We start from the raw sequence: 19,532 nt of genomic DNA, 5'->3' as shown, positions 1-19,532 counted from the left end.
GAAGATGGCACAGAGTCAGACTGGGGAGATGGAGGGAGACTTTGGTAAAGTTAGTCCACCGCAGAGCGAGGAAGAGTTCAGGGCCTGCAACAGACAGATGGCTCTGCTGGCCCTGATGGAGAAGACGGGGTACAACATGCTGCAGGTGAACGGCCAGAGGATGTACGGTGGACCACCACCAGGTGCGTGAAAAGCTAACAGAAGCTCATGGTCAGTAGAGGGCTGCACTGTGAAGGGATATCAACATAATCCAGTGTAACCCAAGGAATGTCAGGGTGGACAAACTAAGGACAATGACTGCGATGATTTGGTGTCTATTAAGTTGTAGTAAGCATACAATTTAAAAAACAAACAAACTACTGCTCTGTATGAGGATCAATAAAGTTGATCCTTCTTATTCTTCTCCACCCCCCCCTCCACATCCTCCCCTCATCTTCCTCTTCCTCCTCATACGAATACATGACAGTAATGTCAGGATATGAGCTGTTTGAAGAAATGTGAATTTTCTCTCTCTTGTGTAGTTTTGTTAGTGATATGAACGATATGTAAAGTATAGAAATGTATTATTCCAAGCAAACACAGAGGTAAAACAAACAATTTACAAATGAATAAAACAAACTTAAATTAAAATCGTAAATAAATTTGTAAGGAAAAAGCATTCAAAACTTTATGTTCTGCAAGTTCATCTTCCTCCATCTGCTCCTGCCTCTGGGTATAACCGCTGTCTCAGGCGTATGGTATTTATTGATGTTAACCTTGGGCTTATGCAGGCAAAATCATTGATTGCGGCAGCAGAGCTTTTCGTGTACTGTTGTGATGACAGCAGATCCATAGCTACTTGTTAATTGGTCAAGATATACTGTGATTGTAGAGAAAGAAATAGAAATATATATAAAGTTATATTCATAATATATAACTTTCAGTCTCACTGAGCTCTGTGATTTGTTGGAAGAAGAAGACCTGGGTGAATTTTTTAATTGGTAAATTCAATCTAGATTGGGATCAAATGTGTGTTCACTTCAGATCTGTATTCTGGTGCCACAGGTTGGGAGGGCCCACCACCCCCGCGGTTCTGCGAAGTGTTTGTGGGGAAGATTCCCAGAGATATGTACGAAGTCGATTTGGTCCCTTTGTTTGAAAGAGCTGGAAAGATTTACGAGCTACGACTGATGCTGGAGTTCAACGGAAACAACCGTGGCTACACCTTCATCATGTACACCAACAGGTAACTGTCTGCCAAGTAAAAAAGCAAAATAAAGATGAATGCTTCCATTTGTTTGTATTTAAATCCCAAATTTATAATGTATAAAGAAACAACAGCCATATTCAATATTTGTGAAGATTTATTCGTCAAACTTCACATGAGGAAGTTTCTCTGAGTTAAACTCAGTGGTAGTTGTTTAACTCAACGGTGGGTATAAAAATATAATTCCATGTGGCTTTTTTATAATTTTACTTGTCTAAGTTAACTTTTACATATTTAAACCGAAAATACTCATGCATCAATTATATGGCAGTAATGTTGAATGCAGAGAATGTTCAATTACATAGTTTAATTGTTAAACATCTTTATAATCAAGAAAGAATCTAGTCTAATGAGCCTAGAATGTGGAATAAATAATACTTTGACCCAAGGCAAATTTATGTATTTGTAAATAAGTAAGTACCTATGGTCACAATTTAATCTGTGCTGCTTCAGGTTCATGTTTTTTTCAGCGTGATTGATGAAGTGATTATTGTTATGTCCAGAGAAGATGCTCGGAGGGCCATCCAGATGTTTGACAACTATGAAATCCGTCCTGGGAAGTTCATTGGTGTGTGTTTGTGTCTGAACAACTGCCGCCTCTTCATCAGCTGCATCCCCAAAGACAAGACGAAGGAGGAGATTGAAGAGGAGATGAGGATGGTATTGACACAACAACATGTCATTCAGCTCTATAGAGGAACTTTAAATGTTGTATGTTTGATTGGAAACCCTAAAAAAACATGTCAACATGTGGGAGAATCATGGATCATAATGTCAGGTGCTTAGACCTAAAACTAACTGAACTGACGTGATGAAGATGTGAAGGTAACAAAGTGATAATTCTGACATGACATTTAAAGGATGACAGCATGTTCAGATAACTTCTAGTGTAAGTTTCTTTAAGTTTCAATAATCAAGATTCTGAAACTGGTAATAAATAAATCGTCTGAATCAGTGGCAAATAGTTTCAAAGGTGTATCTGGAAAAAAAAGAAAAATCAAAAATTAAAGTCAAAGTAGTAAGAATGAAAATTTGTGTCATTTACTCTACTAGAAGAACGCAGTTCATAGTGATCTCTCCTTAGAGATGGATACTGTAATAACACAGATTGGGGGATGAAATCCTGAATTGATGAACCCAAGTAGTGATGTAGCGGTGACATGACATAGAGACATATTTGTGTAGTCAGTGATGTGAACAGCTTGACCTGCAGTTACAGCTTGACACAATGTTGTTCCTTGACAACACACTCCATATTTGTCTTGTAAGTTAAGAAAATTAGATATTTTCCTTATAAATGCCGCGGTGCACTGGCATCATGCCCAGAGTTTCCCCTACCTCATTACATCAATCAGCTGCCATAGGCTCCAGCTCCCCGCGACCCGCCACAGCGGATGAAGCGTAGACAATGAATGCATGAATGTTTCAACTAAGAAGTATTTATTTTTCTTTTGGATATTAACTCTGTCCCTAGCCTATAACCATATCATACCTTCTGTCATCTAGATGGGAAAGCACCAGTTAACATGAATCAGAATCAGCTAATCATATGATAAAACACTGATCTCGGATGACATGGAGTTAAATAAAGTGGCTGTCATGAAGTCGGTTTCTCTGTGTGTGTCCCAGGTGACAGATGGGGTGGTGGACGTGATCACGAAACACAGCTCCACAGATAACACAATGAACAGAGGTTATGCTTTCATCGAGTATGAATCCCACAAAGCGGCAGCCATGGCCAGGAAGAGACTCATCGCTTGTAACAATGGTGACACACATCTCTGCCTCCTTTTTATTACACCTGTCTTCATGCTCATCCCTACTTTTCACCAGTGCACCTACACAACTACCTGAGTGTTACTTATGTCTCTGTCCAGCAGAGGGGGGTAGAACATTGGATACTGTACTTCAAGACTGAAAGGGAATATAAGGAAGTGATTAAGATTCACTCTGTTTCTAGTTTATTTGGTTAGAAGCAGAAGATTTAGGCTTTAGGGAAAAAAAAGAAAAAACAAGTATTATTTGTCAGCTGTTAGCAATCATCAAATCACACAAAACAGTGTGATAGCACAACACAACAGATATGGCAAGTGTGTCAGGACACAACAGCTTTCTTTACAAAACACAATGGCTACAGTTTATTAACTGTATTTTAATTTCCATACATCTCTGTTGCATGTATTTAGTGGTGGTAGGAGGAGACTTACATTCTCCAAAGTCCCATGTCCTCATGTGGATTTGAACCCATGACCTTCTTGCTGTGGGGCAACATCAGTACTCACTGCCTACACTTTTGTTCCAGTTTAGTTTGATTTGGTTATTGCAAGCATTTCACCAACAGTTTTTTTTTTTAATAAACTGACATATATTGAATAATTTGTACATCAAAATTATTCAATGCATGTCAGTGAAAAATACAGCTGTGTAATCCAACACTGAAGTCAAGATGTGTGACTTTATTGTTGTAAATATAAAAAATATAGCTGAAAATATAGCAGCTTGTCAAACAATCTGTTAATTTTCATAAAACTAGACGAACTTGCTCACAGACATGGATGACAAAAAAACACTATTTGAGGTTATAATGATTGATCATTCAATCAAAGGGCAGCTCAATGAAAAGGGCTTCACACTGAATATCATTTGTGTCAAGTTAAAGTTTCCATGGGAAAATATTTTCATTTGAACAAAAACCGACTGGTGTTTTTACTGTGTGTCCAAAAATTGCACCAGGTTTCCACATGCCCACTTTCCAACAAGTGATGTAACATTTAAAAGGCTATAAACAGATGCTGGTGAAGTGTTCAATCATCAAACTGAACTTCATGTAGGATGAGAAAGTTAAAACTGCACCACTGATATTTTCAAACCAACTGTCCTCTGAATGAACAATCATGTTAGGTGTGCTTCAGTGACTGTAACGCTGGCTATTTCATGTAAAATCAGCCTGTGGGTCCTCTTCTCTGCCTTGTGTGTGATGTCTCCTAGCAACGATAGTGCGGCTATGTGTTATTTAGTCATGAAACCAGATGAATAACACAAACAGTTTAGTAAATCATTCTCCAGAACTAGACAAGGCCATTTCTAGACATGCTGTGGGGTAACTGCAACCATTTCCCATCACTGTCTCTGTCTGGCAGTGCTGCTGCTGCCCTGCACGCAAATAACGACTTTCTCTTTCATCCCCACGACCACCCCATAACCACCTTTGAGTGAGCTCAACACTGTCTCATCACTCCTGAAATGAGGCAGTTAGCTGGTCTTCTGAATCTTAACTCACGTGTCTTGACACTAGCTTGACACTTAGATCTCGCTTCACCACGACTGACTGACACAATGCCCCCGTTGAATTGTAATGCAAATGTATAAATCTTGTTTTCCACCCCTTGTACCTAAGTTGGAGTTGTTTTATCGAAGTGCAGTGCTGCAGAAGTGTGACGGAGCTGCGTTAAACGGCTCCCCGTAGAATCGGTAGATGCCAGGTCCATTGTGCAGCAGAGATTTATGAAACTGATTTTGCGCAAACATTTATCTGAGGTCTGGGCAGGAAGTATGTTGTGGGGATTAGAGAAATCAATGAGCGTGCTGTGTGGTCTACTTTGATGCCACATTGTCCGTCATGTGATTCACTACATTTGTCAGAGGCAACGCTCCCATCTGCTTATTTAATCTATAAACAGGAGTGTTCACCTGAAAGCACATTTATTCCTTGGGAACGCTCCGTGAATATTTTCACTACCTCCAACATTATCAACCACAACCACACAACCATACCTCTCTGTGCATGTCTTTGTGATTATGGAGGTTTGTATGTAGGTTACTGACTGAAATACATCAGGACTACGGGGTACACGTTGCATGGATGACGGCCAAATCTTAGTATTTGGAAGCAAATCAGGTTGAGAATGTATGGGAACCTTTAGGCAGGGTTAGGCTTTTGAAGAGTGAAATGGCTGCTCAGAAACGAATTACTGTACATCTACAACATGAAGAACTGCGTAATTACAACAAAGTATGTGGCAAAATCATCATGAAGCATTTTTTCTTCTTTGAATAAGGTTGACTTGATGCCACAAACACAAATGCTTAACTGAGGGTTGAGTAGTTGATCTCCTAAGTTGACAGTTCCGGCTTTGATTTTCCAAGTTATTGCCCTTTGCATTAGTTAATATTGCGGCGCTGCCTTTTTTTTTTTTCTTCTTTTCAATCAGGAAAGTTCCAGTTGTGGGGTCACAACCTCCGGGTGAATTGGGCCAAACCTGAGAAGGTCATGGAGGAAATGATAATGCAGCGTGTTCAAATCCTTTATGTAAGTACACATCTGTGCGCTCGCCCACACATGCACATGCACACACAGTCATGGGAAACTGAAACAGTTGCTGGAATTCAGTGAAATGTACTGTTTAGGGTTTTTTTCCCCCTGTCTGTCTTCCAGGTACGTAACCTGATCATGAGCACCACTGAGGAAACTCTGTATGAGGCGTTCTCTCACTTCAAACCTGGATGTGTGGAGAGAGTCAGGAAGCTCACAGACTACGCCTTCATCCACTACCACTGCCATGACGACGCCATGACTGCTCTAGACCTCATGAACGGAGCCTGTATTGATGGTAACAGCGTGGAGGTAATGCTGGCCCGACCCGCCTACATCAGAGAAGGGAGCGGAACCGGAAAGCGGTGCAACAGCAGAGGATCTGAAGAGGGAGCGTTGGCAAGTAATGGGACGTTCTGCCTGGACGGAAGCAACGGCGAGATGGGAGATGCTATGGAGAAGTGCTTTCCACTGAGATCAATGTCTGTCCCAACTCACCCAGGAAGCCCCATGAGCACTACGACAAGAGGTGGGGGCCAAGGTCATTGTTACTCATTATTTATCACAAATTAGTGGTTTGATTCGCAGCTCCTAGTCATTTCCACATTCCTATTGGTATGACTGCAAAACATGGCCACCTTAGAGAGGAACAATTCGTAGCAGAATCTGACAAATTAACTCCTTCAGCCTGGACATGACGTGTGCTACAGCTTCGTTTATCTTTATTAGCTGTGTAGACGGCTTCCTGAGTAGTTTCTAGTTTCAGAAGTTTAAGCAGCTTTCTCTTATGCATTACAATCCACATTAATCACTGTTTTATCTTGACACCAACACGATCCATCCATCTTCTAGAAGACTGCAGGCAACAGTAGGGGTTCGCATGATAGACAAACAAACACTCACACATGCTCTACTGACAATTTTGAGTGACCAGTTCACCTTAGTTGATTGTTTTTTGAGGTGAGAGGAAGCCGGAGTACATGGAGGGAACCCCAGCAAACATGGGGAGTAGAAAAATAGTCCGGAATCAAACGTTGTTGCTGTGAAGTGAAAATGCAAGCCACTGTGCCACCGTGTTGCTCGCCGTCACGATAATAATCAGAAAATGAATGAAAACTCCAATTTAATGCAGAAATGTTCCGAAAATGAGAAAAGTTTTGGAGCCAACTCTCCCACAAATGGACTGTGAAATATTTATGAGTGGAAAGATGTCCAACTGCAAGAGACGATGGGAGGCGGTAGTATATGGAGGGATTTGTGGAGAGATGGAGAAGAGAGACTCCAGGGAAAAGGAATTACATATTCACTTTGGGAGTTAGCGTTGAATCTGTCTATTCCCTCTGCTGTGTGTCTGAAAAAAAAAAAAGCACTGATTAGAGCTGGGAAGAAGAGAGGAGAATGACAAGGCGGTTCAGCCGTGTTGTGAGCTGAGTGTAAGATCTGGAGAGGAGGGATATCCAGGGGACGGATTTAATATCGGTTCAGTAGCTGAATGGCTTCAAAACAACTTGATGTGCAGTTACAGTCTGACAACTACATTGACTGTAATTACAATAATTAAGCATTTAAACCTCTAGGGGTAGGGGTAGAGAAATCTTTATAGCAGAGCTCTGACCAAGGATTTTCAACTGGATGATATTGTTTTACAACGCTGTAGATAAAAGTTGCTTTCAATGCGGTGGTGTGAACTCGCCCATCTCTGCTACATCTAGGTTGGCTGACGATATTGTCTGCCACTCAGCTTCTAAATATCTAGAAACAAATAATCCTCATAGAGATACATCAGTCCATCTATGCCTACAGCAGCTAAATGAAGTTCAACCCTTACCGGTACATATATGGATCAGGAGGGCTGGAACTGCTCTACACTGTACAACCAAACAACAATATGATTTATTTCATGGTGATGCAGGGATTTTTTTTTCAGAAAAAAAAAAAAAAAAGATGTTTGTAGTGCTTAGGAAAGTTATCAAAAAACCTCAAAAGTCCTTCACTATCTGGTGCCACAACAATCTTTAACGGCTTCCTGTCTGATCAATGCTTCATTCTTACACCAGGGTTTAAACAAATTGGTCTATTTTTGTGCATATAAAGGCAAAAAGTAAAAAGTATTCCACAAATAAGAAAAGAAAAATGCAGGGTCTGTTTCCAGTTCTACACCAGGAACTCTTCTGGTCTGAGACCAGAAGAGTTCCTGGTCTCAGACGAACCCTCCACAAAACCTCAAGGTCAACCAACCAGTCAGTTGGCAATGGATGAGATCAAAAATAATTATTTTAATAGTATTGAATCCAGTTGTCTATTTTCCTTAAGAGATTGTTCATCAACACAGACGTGACAATTTAATGCCTGTATACCCACGAAGGTGTTGACGGCAATGAACTAAGGCTGTAGCCGGATTTGATTTTCATCGTAAATCCTCAGTAGCTTCATTCTGTCAGTCCTAAGTGTTTTGTTATTAGGCAAAAACCGAAATGACAAAATGTTTGCTCCACTTTGCAGAAGCCCTGTGTGTGAGTCAACCTTTTCTATCTAATGAGCACTAACACCAATCCTACATGTGTTTTTGCGTTTTTGCCCTCAGAGGACCCGGACAGGTACGTGTTTCACCTCCTTCCTGGAACCCCTCTCTCCCCCACCAGCCTGCAGGTACTGAAGCCAAGTCAGATCAGATCTGCCGTCAATCTCCTCGACTTTTACTGCATCCAAAGCTGCTGGTCCCTGCCGCAGTACCAGCTGTTCACCACGCCTGGACAGGACGGAAAACGGCTGCTCCTTTACAAGGTCTTTAAACCAACACACAGATACAACAACTGGCTAGTAAATAACAACATACAAGAGGAGACAAGTAAATAACTGCAACAGAAGTCTAGTAAACAAACGACATGAGAGTGGAACACATCTATCATTTCACCTTCTACCTTTCATCCTGTATATTCCTTTCCTTTCACAGCATTCGTCACAAGTCAGGAACAGAGCATACAGTTAAAAGCAAACGATTCAACCTTTGTGGTCTTTTTATTCTGTGCAGTTTTTGAAAATGTCATCATCAAAAGAAGCAAACCGTCAGTGTTTCGTCATTGCTTGTGTGTGTGTGTGTGTGTGTGTGTGTGTGTGTGTGTGTGTGTGCGTGTGCGTGTGCGTGTGCGTGTGCGCTCACACATGTGTAGGTGGTGATCCCATCCTTACAATGCACCTACGTCCCTGACAAGTTGTGTGTCCAGCTGGAGGACGCAAAAGAGCTGGCAGCCAAGATGGTCCTTCACAAGCTGGGTACTGTTCAAAACACACACACACACACACACACACACACACACACACACACACACACACACACACACACACACCTGGGGCGGAGGCATGAATCCAGCTGAACATACTTGTGGTGTGTGTAGTGTTAGCAGACATTCACATACGAAGTCCCCCTGCTGGGATGTTACCGTTCAGCTGTTTCATTCAGTCTGAATCAACAGGGCAGTTTGCTGAGCGGGGGGGGGGGGTTGCCCACAGCTGCTGGACAAGCAGATTTAAAGTAGAAGTAGATGAAAGCAACGCAACTTAAGTGACATTTTGTTGAAAGCGGTGGCATTTGGCTGCCGGATTTTGAAATGTCTACTGGACCTGTACGGGTTGGCATGTCTCTCTTTCCTCTGCTGAGTTTTAACAAACTCACAAATGACGTCCGCTGCAGACATTCAGTTAGGTGTCCTATCTCTCCTCTGATCCACTTGATCGTTCAGCAGGTACTGCCTGATGCCTTGTCCAGACGCTCAGCTGCAGACTTAGATAAGCTTTGTTTTCAGCCCCTCTCATGTCAATGTTGCTTTTAAACTGAAAAACCCACAGTCATCCAAAATACCTTCTCCAGCTGTGTGAACATTACAACCATCACAACCAACCTTAACCCAAATCAATCAGTCAGTCCGTACATCCGCCCATCAATCAAACCATATAATTAATTGCTGTACTTAAACAAATTATTTTAGATCTGATATTGATCCCATTTAACTCAAGATCACAGTAAAGGAAAATCAACAGAATTTATTTCTGGACTTTTAATGGAGGGATGCTATTATTTTCTTAAATGAATTGCAATCTCAAAACGGTGAAGACAGTAGGAGCTTTTCTTCACCGGATGCTTGTTCGACCCAAAGTTAAATATTCTGGTCTGGTATTACACCTACATATACAGTTTGGGCCAGACCAACCCTAGAATCTGTTCTTGTTTCCAAATGAGGTTTTTGATTCTGTAACATAAAGATGTGTGTGTGTGGGTTTTTTTTGCAGGAGACGCCTTCTAAAGGAAGGTTTAGCAGCGAGCAGACAAGGAGGAGAAAAAGCAGTTTCTTATCATATTAGCCACGACATATATTACATCATACATATATTCACTTAAGTTTCCATGATCACTGTTCTTCAGTTCGTCACTGTTCTTTTTTATGTCGATTATTAAAGATTGTGTTTGTTAGCATTGTTATGGCCCCAGGGCCTAAGTTGTAGGAAGATTGTGTCTCTTGTTTATGTTAGTAATGTACAGTTCACAGATATATGTGTTCATTATGATCTGTGTTCTTATAGTTTCACTGTTGTCATGTATCATTTATGAAATAAAGTTGAAATGAAAGGGGAGAATCTGTTTGGGTTTTTTTGTATTTCAATCATGTCATCTCTCCTGAAGCTCTTTACCCTTCAAGTATTAGCTATTTCTCTGATAATTGTAAACCTGCCAGAAGATGAAACTGCTTTGACTGCTGGGCAGATTTCACAGAGAGAGATAAAGTAGGTCTGGTGGTGATGCCGCAAAATCTAAACACTGTTACAGTAGCTATCGGAGTTTTAACTGAGGCCCTCTGCAGTGCCGTCGGGGCCGATCGCCAGCGTTCCAGCGATCTGCTTCTGAGACGTTAAGCTCAAATAGAAAGATTTGATCTCAAATAGAAAGATTTGATATGTGGTCTGACTGATGGTGTGCCGACTGAAAGAAGACACTTGTGCTGCTGAATCCTTCACTTGTAGGGGTGAGTTTTACTCAGAGTTTTACAATCTAATGATTGTGTTTGACACTTGCCACATAACACAAGACACTTGCAAACCAAAATCAATCTAAACATGCTTCCCTCTCTGTCTGCCACTTAAGCTGAATTGATTTTTTTTTTTTTTTTGCAGTACTGTAATTAACTTCACCGGTTAGACCCCAGTAAATCATGGCAGCCACAATCAGCAACTGCTTTTCTCGTAATTGGTCGTCGGGGCCCAAACCTCTCAGGTAGTGATGTTACGAGACGTGCTGAGGTGTTGGTGCATGTGTCCAGTAATGTGAGGGGTGTGTCTGTGAAGCATGCATCGAGGCCCGCCTCATTTCAGGAAGGATGATGTCTGAAGTCTTGCTGCCCAGCTTCAGCACTAGACTGTTTCAGGAAGCAGTTCAGAATTTTTACACGAGGTTTGAGTGCAGTATGAACCTCACTTAATATCATCAATTTTAAATAAACTGGGTTTGAAAAATGGTTAATTTGTTGAAGCTCTGCGTGTACATGAGGCTTCCTGCTGGCCAGCTGGGAGAGGCAGCTCTCTGAACCACTCCACGTGTGAGGTATTGATTTTTTTGTGTCTTTTATGGGAATGACTATGAGATACGAAAATATCCATGATCACATAACATTTTTGAATTTAATCTGTGAGTGTAAATTTTCCCAAAATGGTATCATATGATGGCAGGTGGTGTAATAAAGCAGGCTGAGGAGAATTAAAGTACTTACGGAATGAAACTACAATCTGTTTGTCAATTCCGATGTCTTTTAGTCACAGGAGAGGAGGCTCAGAAGAAAAGGCAGAAGGGATGGATGAACGAAAAATTATTTGACATCTTTCATTCCTCCCTTCTTAAATGTTATCTCTGTCAGAAATGAGAGGAGGGAGGACAGTGTTTAGTTTCCACTGCTGCTGATTTAGAAAACTAAACCAAACAGAACAAAGACAGATAAATCAGGCAGATAATTCTTTTCTATGCCTGTTAAATGTCAGCTTTCTCTCCTGTTTCACTTTTTCTAAGTTTACCTGAGAGAACAAATAATGTCACAGGACGCAGGCATCATTAAATCGGGTATTTTTGCTTTTTACCTGCTCCTGTCACCTCAGAACAGGATATTTCTGAACTTTGACATTTTAAATTAGTTATGTAGCCACAAGAGGACACAAGCCAGTGTCTTATTGTGCCGATCCCAAGCCAGGATAAATACAGAGGGTTGCATCAGGAATGGCATCCGGGGTAAAACCTTTGCCAAATCAAAGTATGGAAGTCGTACCGATCCAGTATGACTTCCATACTTTGATTTGGATTCAGTTCTTAAATTCAATTCCTATTTTTCAGTTCAATTCCTGTGATGCCTTAAAGATGTTGTTATTAATGAAAAAAAAATATTAGCCTTTAATATGATTGGTTGGTTGATATAAAGTTTCTTACATTTTGTGTTTCTGCTGGCAGATTAAAAAAAATCTTCAAGCTGTTTGAGTTTGTTTTCTAGAACCTGAATTGAATGTGTCCCGTGAGGCGTCAAATGTAATTCTAAAACTTAAAAGTTTGGAATATTTAGGCCCAGCAGTTGTTGTTTTTGAAATTAGTGACCAATAAAAATCATCGGATTAAATTTCCTGATGCCAAGTAAGGAAAAACACATTTCTTAAAAAAAAGGCTATTTCATTTGACCCCAAAACCAGGTCAGGTGAAATATACGAATGATTAAGTCTCCAACACACTGACAGAATCTAATGAATTAATTTTCTTTGTCTGCACATCCAAAAGGTTCAGCACACTGTCCAAGTTCATACATTTAAATAATTTGGGTAAAGCAGCCATACTGACAATTCCTGATCCATCGATAGAATTGACATCAGTTATCCTTTAGGGTTCATGGAGGGTGAGGGTTCATGAGGGTCTGTGATGAATAAATAAAATGTGGTTTTAGATTTGTCTTTGTCTCTGAAATATTGGATTCAGCTCAGACCAGTGCACTGACACCAGTCTGTCCAGTCTGAAACTAAACCCACTCACCAGTCAGTGATGGAATTTTCAACAGATCAGTAGTTTTATGATGTTTTCATTAAAATTCCATGTGCGCACTAAAACAGGTGAATAAAGACTTTTCTGTTTTCCTCAAGGTTTGACTTTCTTGTTCTCTTTCGGTTCATCCCTGTTTTTTGCTCCAGTCTCTCTTTTTTTGTCTGACGCACTTTCAAAATCCCTGTTCACCACCGCTCATCTTCTCTACTCAGCTATTCTCCTGTCAGCTGTTTTTGCAGTAATCAGGTCTAGTATGAGCTTGACATAAAACGCCATCTTCAGATGCTGATTTTTGCTTCTTCATGGTTCAAGTGATCCTTTTTTTTTTTTTAAATTGCTGATGGAGGAAAGCTTTGTGCTCTTAAACTGTAAAAACTGCTGAAGGCACTCAAGGGTTTCTTTGTCAGGACATTTTTGAAAGTGAGGAAATGTTGAACTGGTTAAGCTACAGAGTATGCATCATGCATTTAGCACTGAAGAAGTTTGTTTTGTCTATTTGAGTGAGCTTTTTTTTGCACAAGTACATCAAAAGGAATAATTTCATTTTGCTGCTGTTGTTGAAATTAGTGAACAACTGCAGCAACAACTGGATCCAGTTATAGTGATCATCATGTGGATCCAGGATTTTCCGAATTCTTCTTTAATACCTGTATAATGTGGGATTGAGGGAAACTTCAAGGTTTTACTTAATCCTGTGGGGATTATGCAACAAAGTTTAATAGATGTAGCCTGGTCCTTGCAAAAACCTTGAAATGCTGGTGCAGGTCCAAATAATGAACTAAAAATGGAACAGAAGCTTAATTCATCATTTCCCTTTCCAGTGAACAGGACTCAGATGTTTGTAATAATTTGGTTTGTCATAGATTTATGTCTTTGTGAATCTGGTCATCAAATGGTTTTTCTATTCTTCTATGAAGCAGCAGTTTTTTTTCTCTCCACTAAACATAAATTTGACTCCTAAAGCCTTTTTCCTTGTATTTCTATTAACTGTTCATTAAGAAAGCTGCTGACTCAGCTGTTGTTCTGAGTTCACTTCATGCAGCAGGAAAACTTCCAAACTGAGGTCAAAGCTCAGAAAACAAGCTTTAATGGAGAGATTGGTTGATGAAGTATAATCTCATTAACCTTTTCTTCCCTCTACTTTTCTTTAGTTTTTCTATCTTTCCACCCTCTTTTTCTCCATTGCCCTCTTTCCCCTGTCAGCCCACTTTTTTCGCCCTTTGTGTTAGCTGTGCTATTCACGTTTATTGCCTTCCTCTCCATCTATTTGTCATTTCTGTCCCTCCCATTGTATTCCTTTCCCCATTTGCTGCCTGTTTTCCCCCCTTCATTTCCTGCTCTTTTGTCTTTTCCTTAACTCCTCAATGCCACCTTATCATTTCCCTTTCTATCCTAGCGTTTCCCCGTTCACATTCTCTTTGTCTTTTTTTCTTGTCACCTTCTCGATCTTCCTTCCTCACCCTCTGCTCTCTTGTTTCGACTTTTTGTCATTTTTGCTTTTTTCATCCATTGTTTTTGTCTTTTAATTTCCCTGTAGCCAATCACTGTCCTTCCTGTCCTTGCTTTTCTTGTTAGTCTCTCATTTTCCACTCCTCCAATTTCTTCTTCCTCCCTCCAAAATACTTCCCTTTCTAATTCTCTTCTCTACCTTGCTTTTTTCTTGTTTCTGCTGTTATCATTTCCCGCTCCTCTCCCCCACCTCTTCCTATCCCCCTCTCTCCTTCTTTCCTTCTTCTTGCTGGCACACTCTCCACTCCCTGTTCCATTTCCATCTCTTTTTTCCCCTCTTCTTTCCATCCTTCCATTTCCACAGTCCGACATTTCCTCCCTCTTCTATTATTTTCCTTCAGTCCTCATCTCATCCTCCTCTTTTAATCCCCTTTCTTGTTACGCTCCCCCCCAAGGAGAGGAAAATGGGGATGTCTTGGGGCTTAGCATAGGAGAAATATGGTGAAAGGGTAAAGCGTGATATGGGGGGGGGGGGGTAGAGGAAGAGAGAACGAGGTGGCGATGAAGGGGAAGGACTTCAAATGAGAGCAAAAAAAAAACTCAGCAGGAAACAAATGAGAGCAGATTGAAAAGTGGCGATATGACACAGAAACGAACCTCTGGGCTTATAGAGAAACAGTAGGATGGAAGAAATCAAATATTTATGATGTGTGATGATCAGAAATGTTTTCATTAATATGTGAACTTTAATAAGCTTTGTGTAATCCAGTTTCATCACACTCAAACTACAATTTTTTCTCCTGGCCTTCGTTATCACAAGACTTCATCAGTACAAACTCAAAAAAACAAACAAATAGAAATCCTTTTTCAGCTTTGTCTCCGTCATCATTTCTCTCGTTTCACTACCTCCTTTTTGTCTTCCTTTGTTTCATCCAACAGCGCTGGGAGTTCATCCTCCATTCAGGTGTCTCCCAGGATGCCTCACAGCTACTATCTTCTTCTTCCACTTTCAAAGGAACGAACAAATTTAAAATGGAGGCTCAGAGGTGGCCCGTTTACATTTTGTTCAATGAGATGAAATCTATGCTATCTATGATCTATGTGTCTGAAGATCTGATTTATGACGACTCTGAGGGCACATGTGCTGTATTGATTGTAAGATGCTTGTTAGCCTGCAGGAATGCGATGTGCAGTCACATTTTTTTGCTGACACAGTCAATGTTGTTCCTCAAATATAAATAAGGTTAAGATGTTTTAAACATCAGAAATATTATGGGTTGGGTACTTAAGCCTGTACTCCTATGGGTTATGTTGCTAATACTGAGCAGTAATTAATGTGTTTCATAGATTAACCTGAGGATAAAAGGTTAAAGATATCCAGATTGTCAACACGACACCCAGCCTCAGCAGCAGCATTAGTCTGCTGCAGCTAAAGCTGGGCGTTTATATGTGATTTAAGAAATGTTGGATTCCTACTCTCAGTGAATTTTTATGTTAAAATTTCAATATATTCCACTACTGTCATGCCCTTCTCAGTCGTATTTCTTTCCTGAGTGTACAAAAAGTTAAATTTGACCTTGATCTAGTTTTCTCAGAGTCAAGGTCATCATCTCATTTTCATCCCCTTTGCCACCCAAGTAATGTGCTTTTTGTTTCAACATTCTATCTGCAACACAGCTGAAGATATTTGGTCGACTAACAAACGGACGGACGACGAACACACGAACACTGACAATTACAATACATCACCGCTTTGAAGCGGGATGTAATGAGGACACATTTTAAAACTTATCGGGGGTGAGGTAAAGTTTTATCTCTTGACAATTTTTTTGGGGGGGTGGTATTTGATGCCTCCATCATCTGGGCCATCACATTAAAAGAAAAAAAAAATTGAGGATCTGGAGAACCTGAACTGAACTTTACAGGGTGGATCACACATCGCTGACAACGACTGTGCAAATTTTTAGAAAGGTCAGCAATTCAACTCTCCATGAAGCAGCACAAAAAGATTGACAGTTCTGCTCAGGAGGACTTCCAGGTTCTTCTGATGTCTTTTGATGGAGCTGTTGATGCACCTGTTTGTTAGCCTTTTGCTAGCTTTAAGTTAGCACCAGAGAATTTGTCCGTGCAGAAGTTAAATTCCAGCCATTGAGGAAAAAAAAAAAAAAGATCACACACTATAAAAAAATAATAAACCAACTCACGTGGGACTAATAAATGCCTCTGAACAATTTACAGTTTTATCATACAAATTAGTTCTGGTAGATATACAGGAATTCAGACCCAAGTAATCTCCAACTATTGTAAATTCTGGGTGTCCCTGTGAGACCACTGTTCCGGGGGGAGGGTGCTTTGGGCTTTGCTCTGATCTGCATCATCAACACGATGCTTTGAAGTGAAGCCCATCAGCTCTCGTTCCCTCCAAGTGTTTCCTTCCCTGACATGTTTCTACAAATAGAAAGGATGTCCTTCCGACACACAAATATTTCCTTGTGTCTGAGCTGCATATCCACGACACCTTGAACGTAACAATATACTGTATTTGTGTTTGGGCCCCGGTGAACATGATGTGTTCAATTTGTCGCAGATATCTATCACTGTGTGGTTGTAATAAGCAGTGCTGGTTCTGTCTGGGATGAGCAAAATTAGTTTTTATCATGGCTGTGCTTTCTGAATATAGAATAAAAAAATGTGCCCATTATAAAATCCTTTCCTTCCATTTCAGAGTTCACACTAAACTGTCTGTGCAGAGGAAAACAATGGTATAATTTAAATTACTTTAGTTAGACTCAATGGGGTTTGTTACCTGATAGATTAACAAACACATTTTAACTGCTTTTATATATTCAGCACATAGCATATTAGAATACAAAGAGTGTTCATCTGGACTATATATATTTGAATGCTAACGCTCGTTCTCATGTTGACAAAGCTCCTCACACATGTGTAGGAAATCCAATAAAGCTTTATGTTGACTGGTCAGTTGTTGTTGGTTCCTTTTGTCTGAAGACTGCAGCAGGAAGATTGGAGCTAATATAGATTTACTAGTCACACGTAAGCTGCTGCAGGAATGTTTCACATTCTATGAAAAGAATAAATGACTCCACAAACAATGACAATATGCAGCAATATTTCATTTTTTGGTGGCAGGCTGTTCATCAGGAATGTGGTTGACCAAGGCTTCCTAACGCTAACGGTGTGTGTGTGTGTGTGTGTGTGTGTGTGTGTGTGTGTGTGTGTGTGTGTGTGTGTGTGTGTGTGTGTGTGTGTGTGTGTGTGTGTGTGTGTGTGCAGATAGAGGAAAATAACATAAATAATGGCTGAAACAAATGCTTATTTTTATGACATTTGATGAATTTCTTTGGGACGAAGGAACTGCATAGAGGACTGCCTGTAAGCGACTAAGCCATGAGAAGAGGAGACCAGAGCACACAAAATAAAAGCACCGATATCTAAAGCTTGTGGAGATGACTTAAGATTCCTAAATTGGGATAATCTAATGCTCTTTTTGTCGAGGCTGACACAGTCTTACAAAGAAACTAAAAAAATACAATGAAAGCTGAATTGTTTGCTCAGTGAGAGGAAGAGCGAGAAAATATTTATCAGTAACAGTCCTGTCTGATACGTCCCTCCGTAGTGATGAATTCAGATTAGACTGACATGCTGCTGATATTATTGGCCTTTTATTAAAACTCATATATCAGCTGTCTGTGCCATTTCCCCTTCTGATTAGACTGAAAGACAGCCGATAGCACTTCAAACATTTGTTCTAATATTTCTAGTCAGTTTGATTTGAAGAGAGATGTTGCCTCAGTCTCATATAAAATCTTTCATATGTAAAAAGCTGGAGGTCTGAGGCCACCGTTCCCTTCACAGAGGTAAAAGATGTTGCAAGGTGGCCAATTTCACTCAGGCAGTGCTGACTTAGTAACACATCCTTAATTTAAAACAGATCAAAACGCATGTCTGGATGGAAGCAAAAACAAATTAAAAGTTTCAGTTTGCACGAATGAATAAAATAAACCCCAGTAGTCCTCTGTGACAAAGTTAAAACATACACCTGAATATTAAGGTCGCTCCAGGAGGGGCAGATGCAATGTCTTCCATCATGATCGGGTGGCGCCTCTTGAAAGAGCCTCCCGCCACTGGGTAAATAAGGTAAATACAGGTACAGTCCTAACGATTGAAAATATCATTTCTTTTTGTATTAACACAATCTGCCAATAAGCAGCTTTGATGTGACCTACAGGCAGAGGCGCGACCCTTCCAGAGCAATCATGAGCAGAGTGGGGCGCCTCAGCAGGGGCAAAGAGGGCGAATATGACTTCTGACCAGGGGTTGGACAGGCATGTTGAATGTAATGGGCCCCTTTGGGCATGTTACCATAGAAACCAGTGACAGCATGCCATCATATGAAGAAAATGATCTGAACCTGTGAAGGGCATGCATACAACCCACAGGCAGCAACATTATGTATCATTCAGGGATGTAAAACCAAGTCCTAGCAGATAGACAATGAGTGTGTGAGATGCTATTATTATGTTCAACAGCTCAGAAATTCAAAAAAGACCCCCCTAATGCCAGAGCAGAACAACATGTCTCCGCAGTTATAAACATGACATAATAATAACATCATAGACATTAATGGTAAGCTAACAGGACATGCTCATAGATAATTCGGTCACATGTTTTTCAACAATAAAAAGAAAAGAATGCTACCGATCGTTTCTCTACAACAGTGCTATGGTTTACACAAAATACAAAAGCGAAACCAATGGTTGAACTCATCCTCAGCAGATGAATAGCTTTCTAATGTTCTTCTGTCTCTGTAATTTGAAGACAGGCTTGTTTTTTTTTTGTTGTTGTTGTTCTTTGTCTTCAGTTACCTGTTAACTGTGACCCGAGTCTTCTGAGTCATGTCATTATATGTCATCAAAACATCAGAAGGTCAAAGTGAAGAAGAGACACACCCGTCTGACGTGTTTCAGTGTGACCTTCGAATCAAACTGTCAAGTAAGAGAATGATGTCAAGGGACCAGATTTGGTCAATCTTGCGTCAGGCGTGCTGGCGGAGGAGAGGTCACGCCACTCCCTCGTTCTCATGTTGGTAGAAGTGGATGACAGGAGGGAAGGACACAATAGATAAGTGAAAGAGTGAATGAAGTGTGACTGAAGGAAGTAAATTCTCTTCAGTCTCATCTTTAGATTCATTAACTCTTCAAATAGACTGATTAATGGGACTAGTACTTAGTGTTTAAATACAGACATCCATTTTTATTCAAAGCGATGGTCATTTAATTATCCAATGACAAGTTATGGATGCTATAAATGAGGCCTTTGGACTCTGAATAAAAATCTTAAAACAATAGTCAAAGTCCCTGAATGTCATTCTAATCATCTTCATGATACATAGTGTTAAAATGCCTATTGTTTCAGTTCACTTTCTGCTGAATAAAACAAAAACA

General features: G+C 40.3%; 1 protein-coding gene across 1 annotated transcript; it reads left to right on the top strand.

Annotated features, from left to right (window-relative positions):
* The first annotated feature begins 94 nt into the window (after positions 1-94).
* On the top strand, positions 95-10,180 carry rbm46 (RNA binding motif protein 46). The gene is given in 9 exon segments (XM_068308824.1): positions 95-182; positions 1,045-1,225; positions 1,750-1,906; positions 2,876-3,005; positions 5,458-5,555; positions 5,682-6,087; positions 8,143-8,342; positions 8,729-8,831; positions 9,846-10,180. Coding segments are annotated over 9 exon segments (1,374 nt in total). The 5' UTR covers positions 95-97; the 3' UTR covers positions 9,860-10,180.
* The last annotated feature ends 9,352 nt before the right edge of the window (positions 10,181-19,532 follow it).

This window comes from Antennarius striatus, chromosome 23 (assembly GCF_040054535.1).
Source record: "Antennarius striatus isolate MH-2024 chromosome 23, ASM4005453v1, whole genome shotgun sequence".
Taxonomy (NCBI): Eukaryota; Metazoa; Chordata; class Actinopteri; order Lophiiformes; family Antennariidae; genus Antennarius; species Antennarius striatus.
Note: the sequence above shows the minus strand (reverse complement) of the source record. Positions and strands in the feature narration are given on the sequence as shown.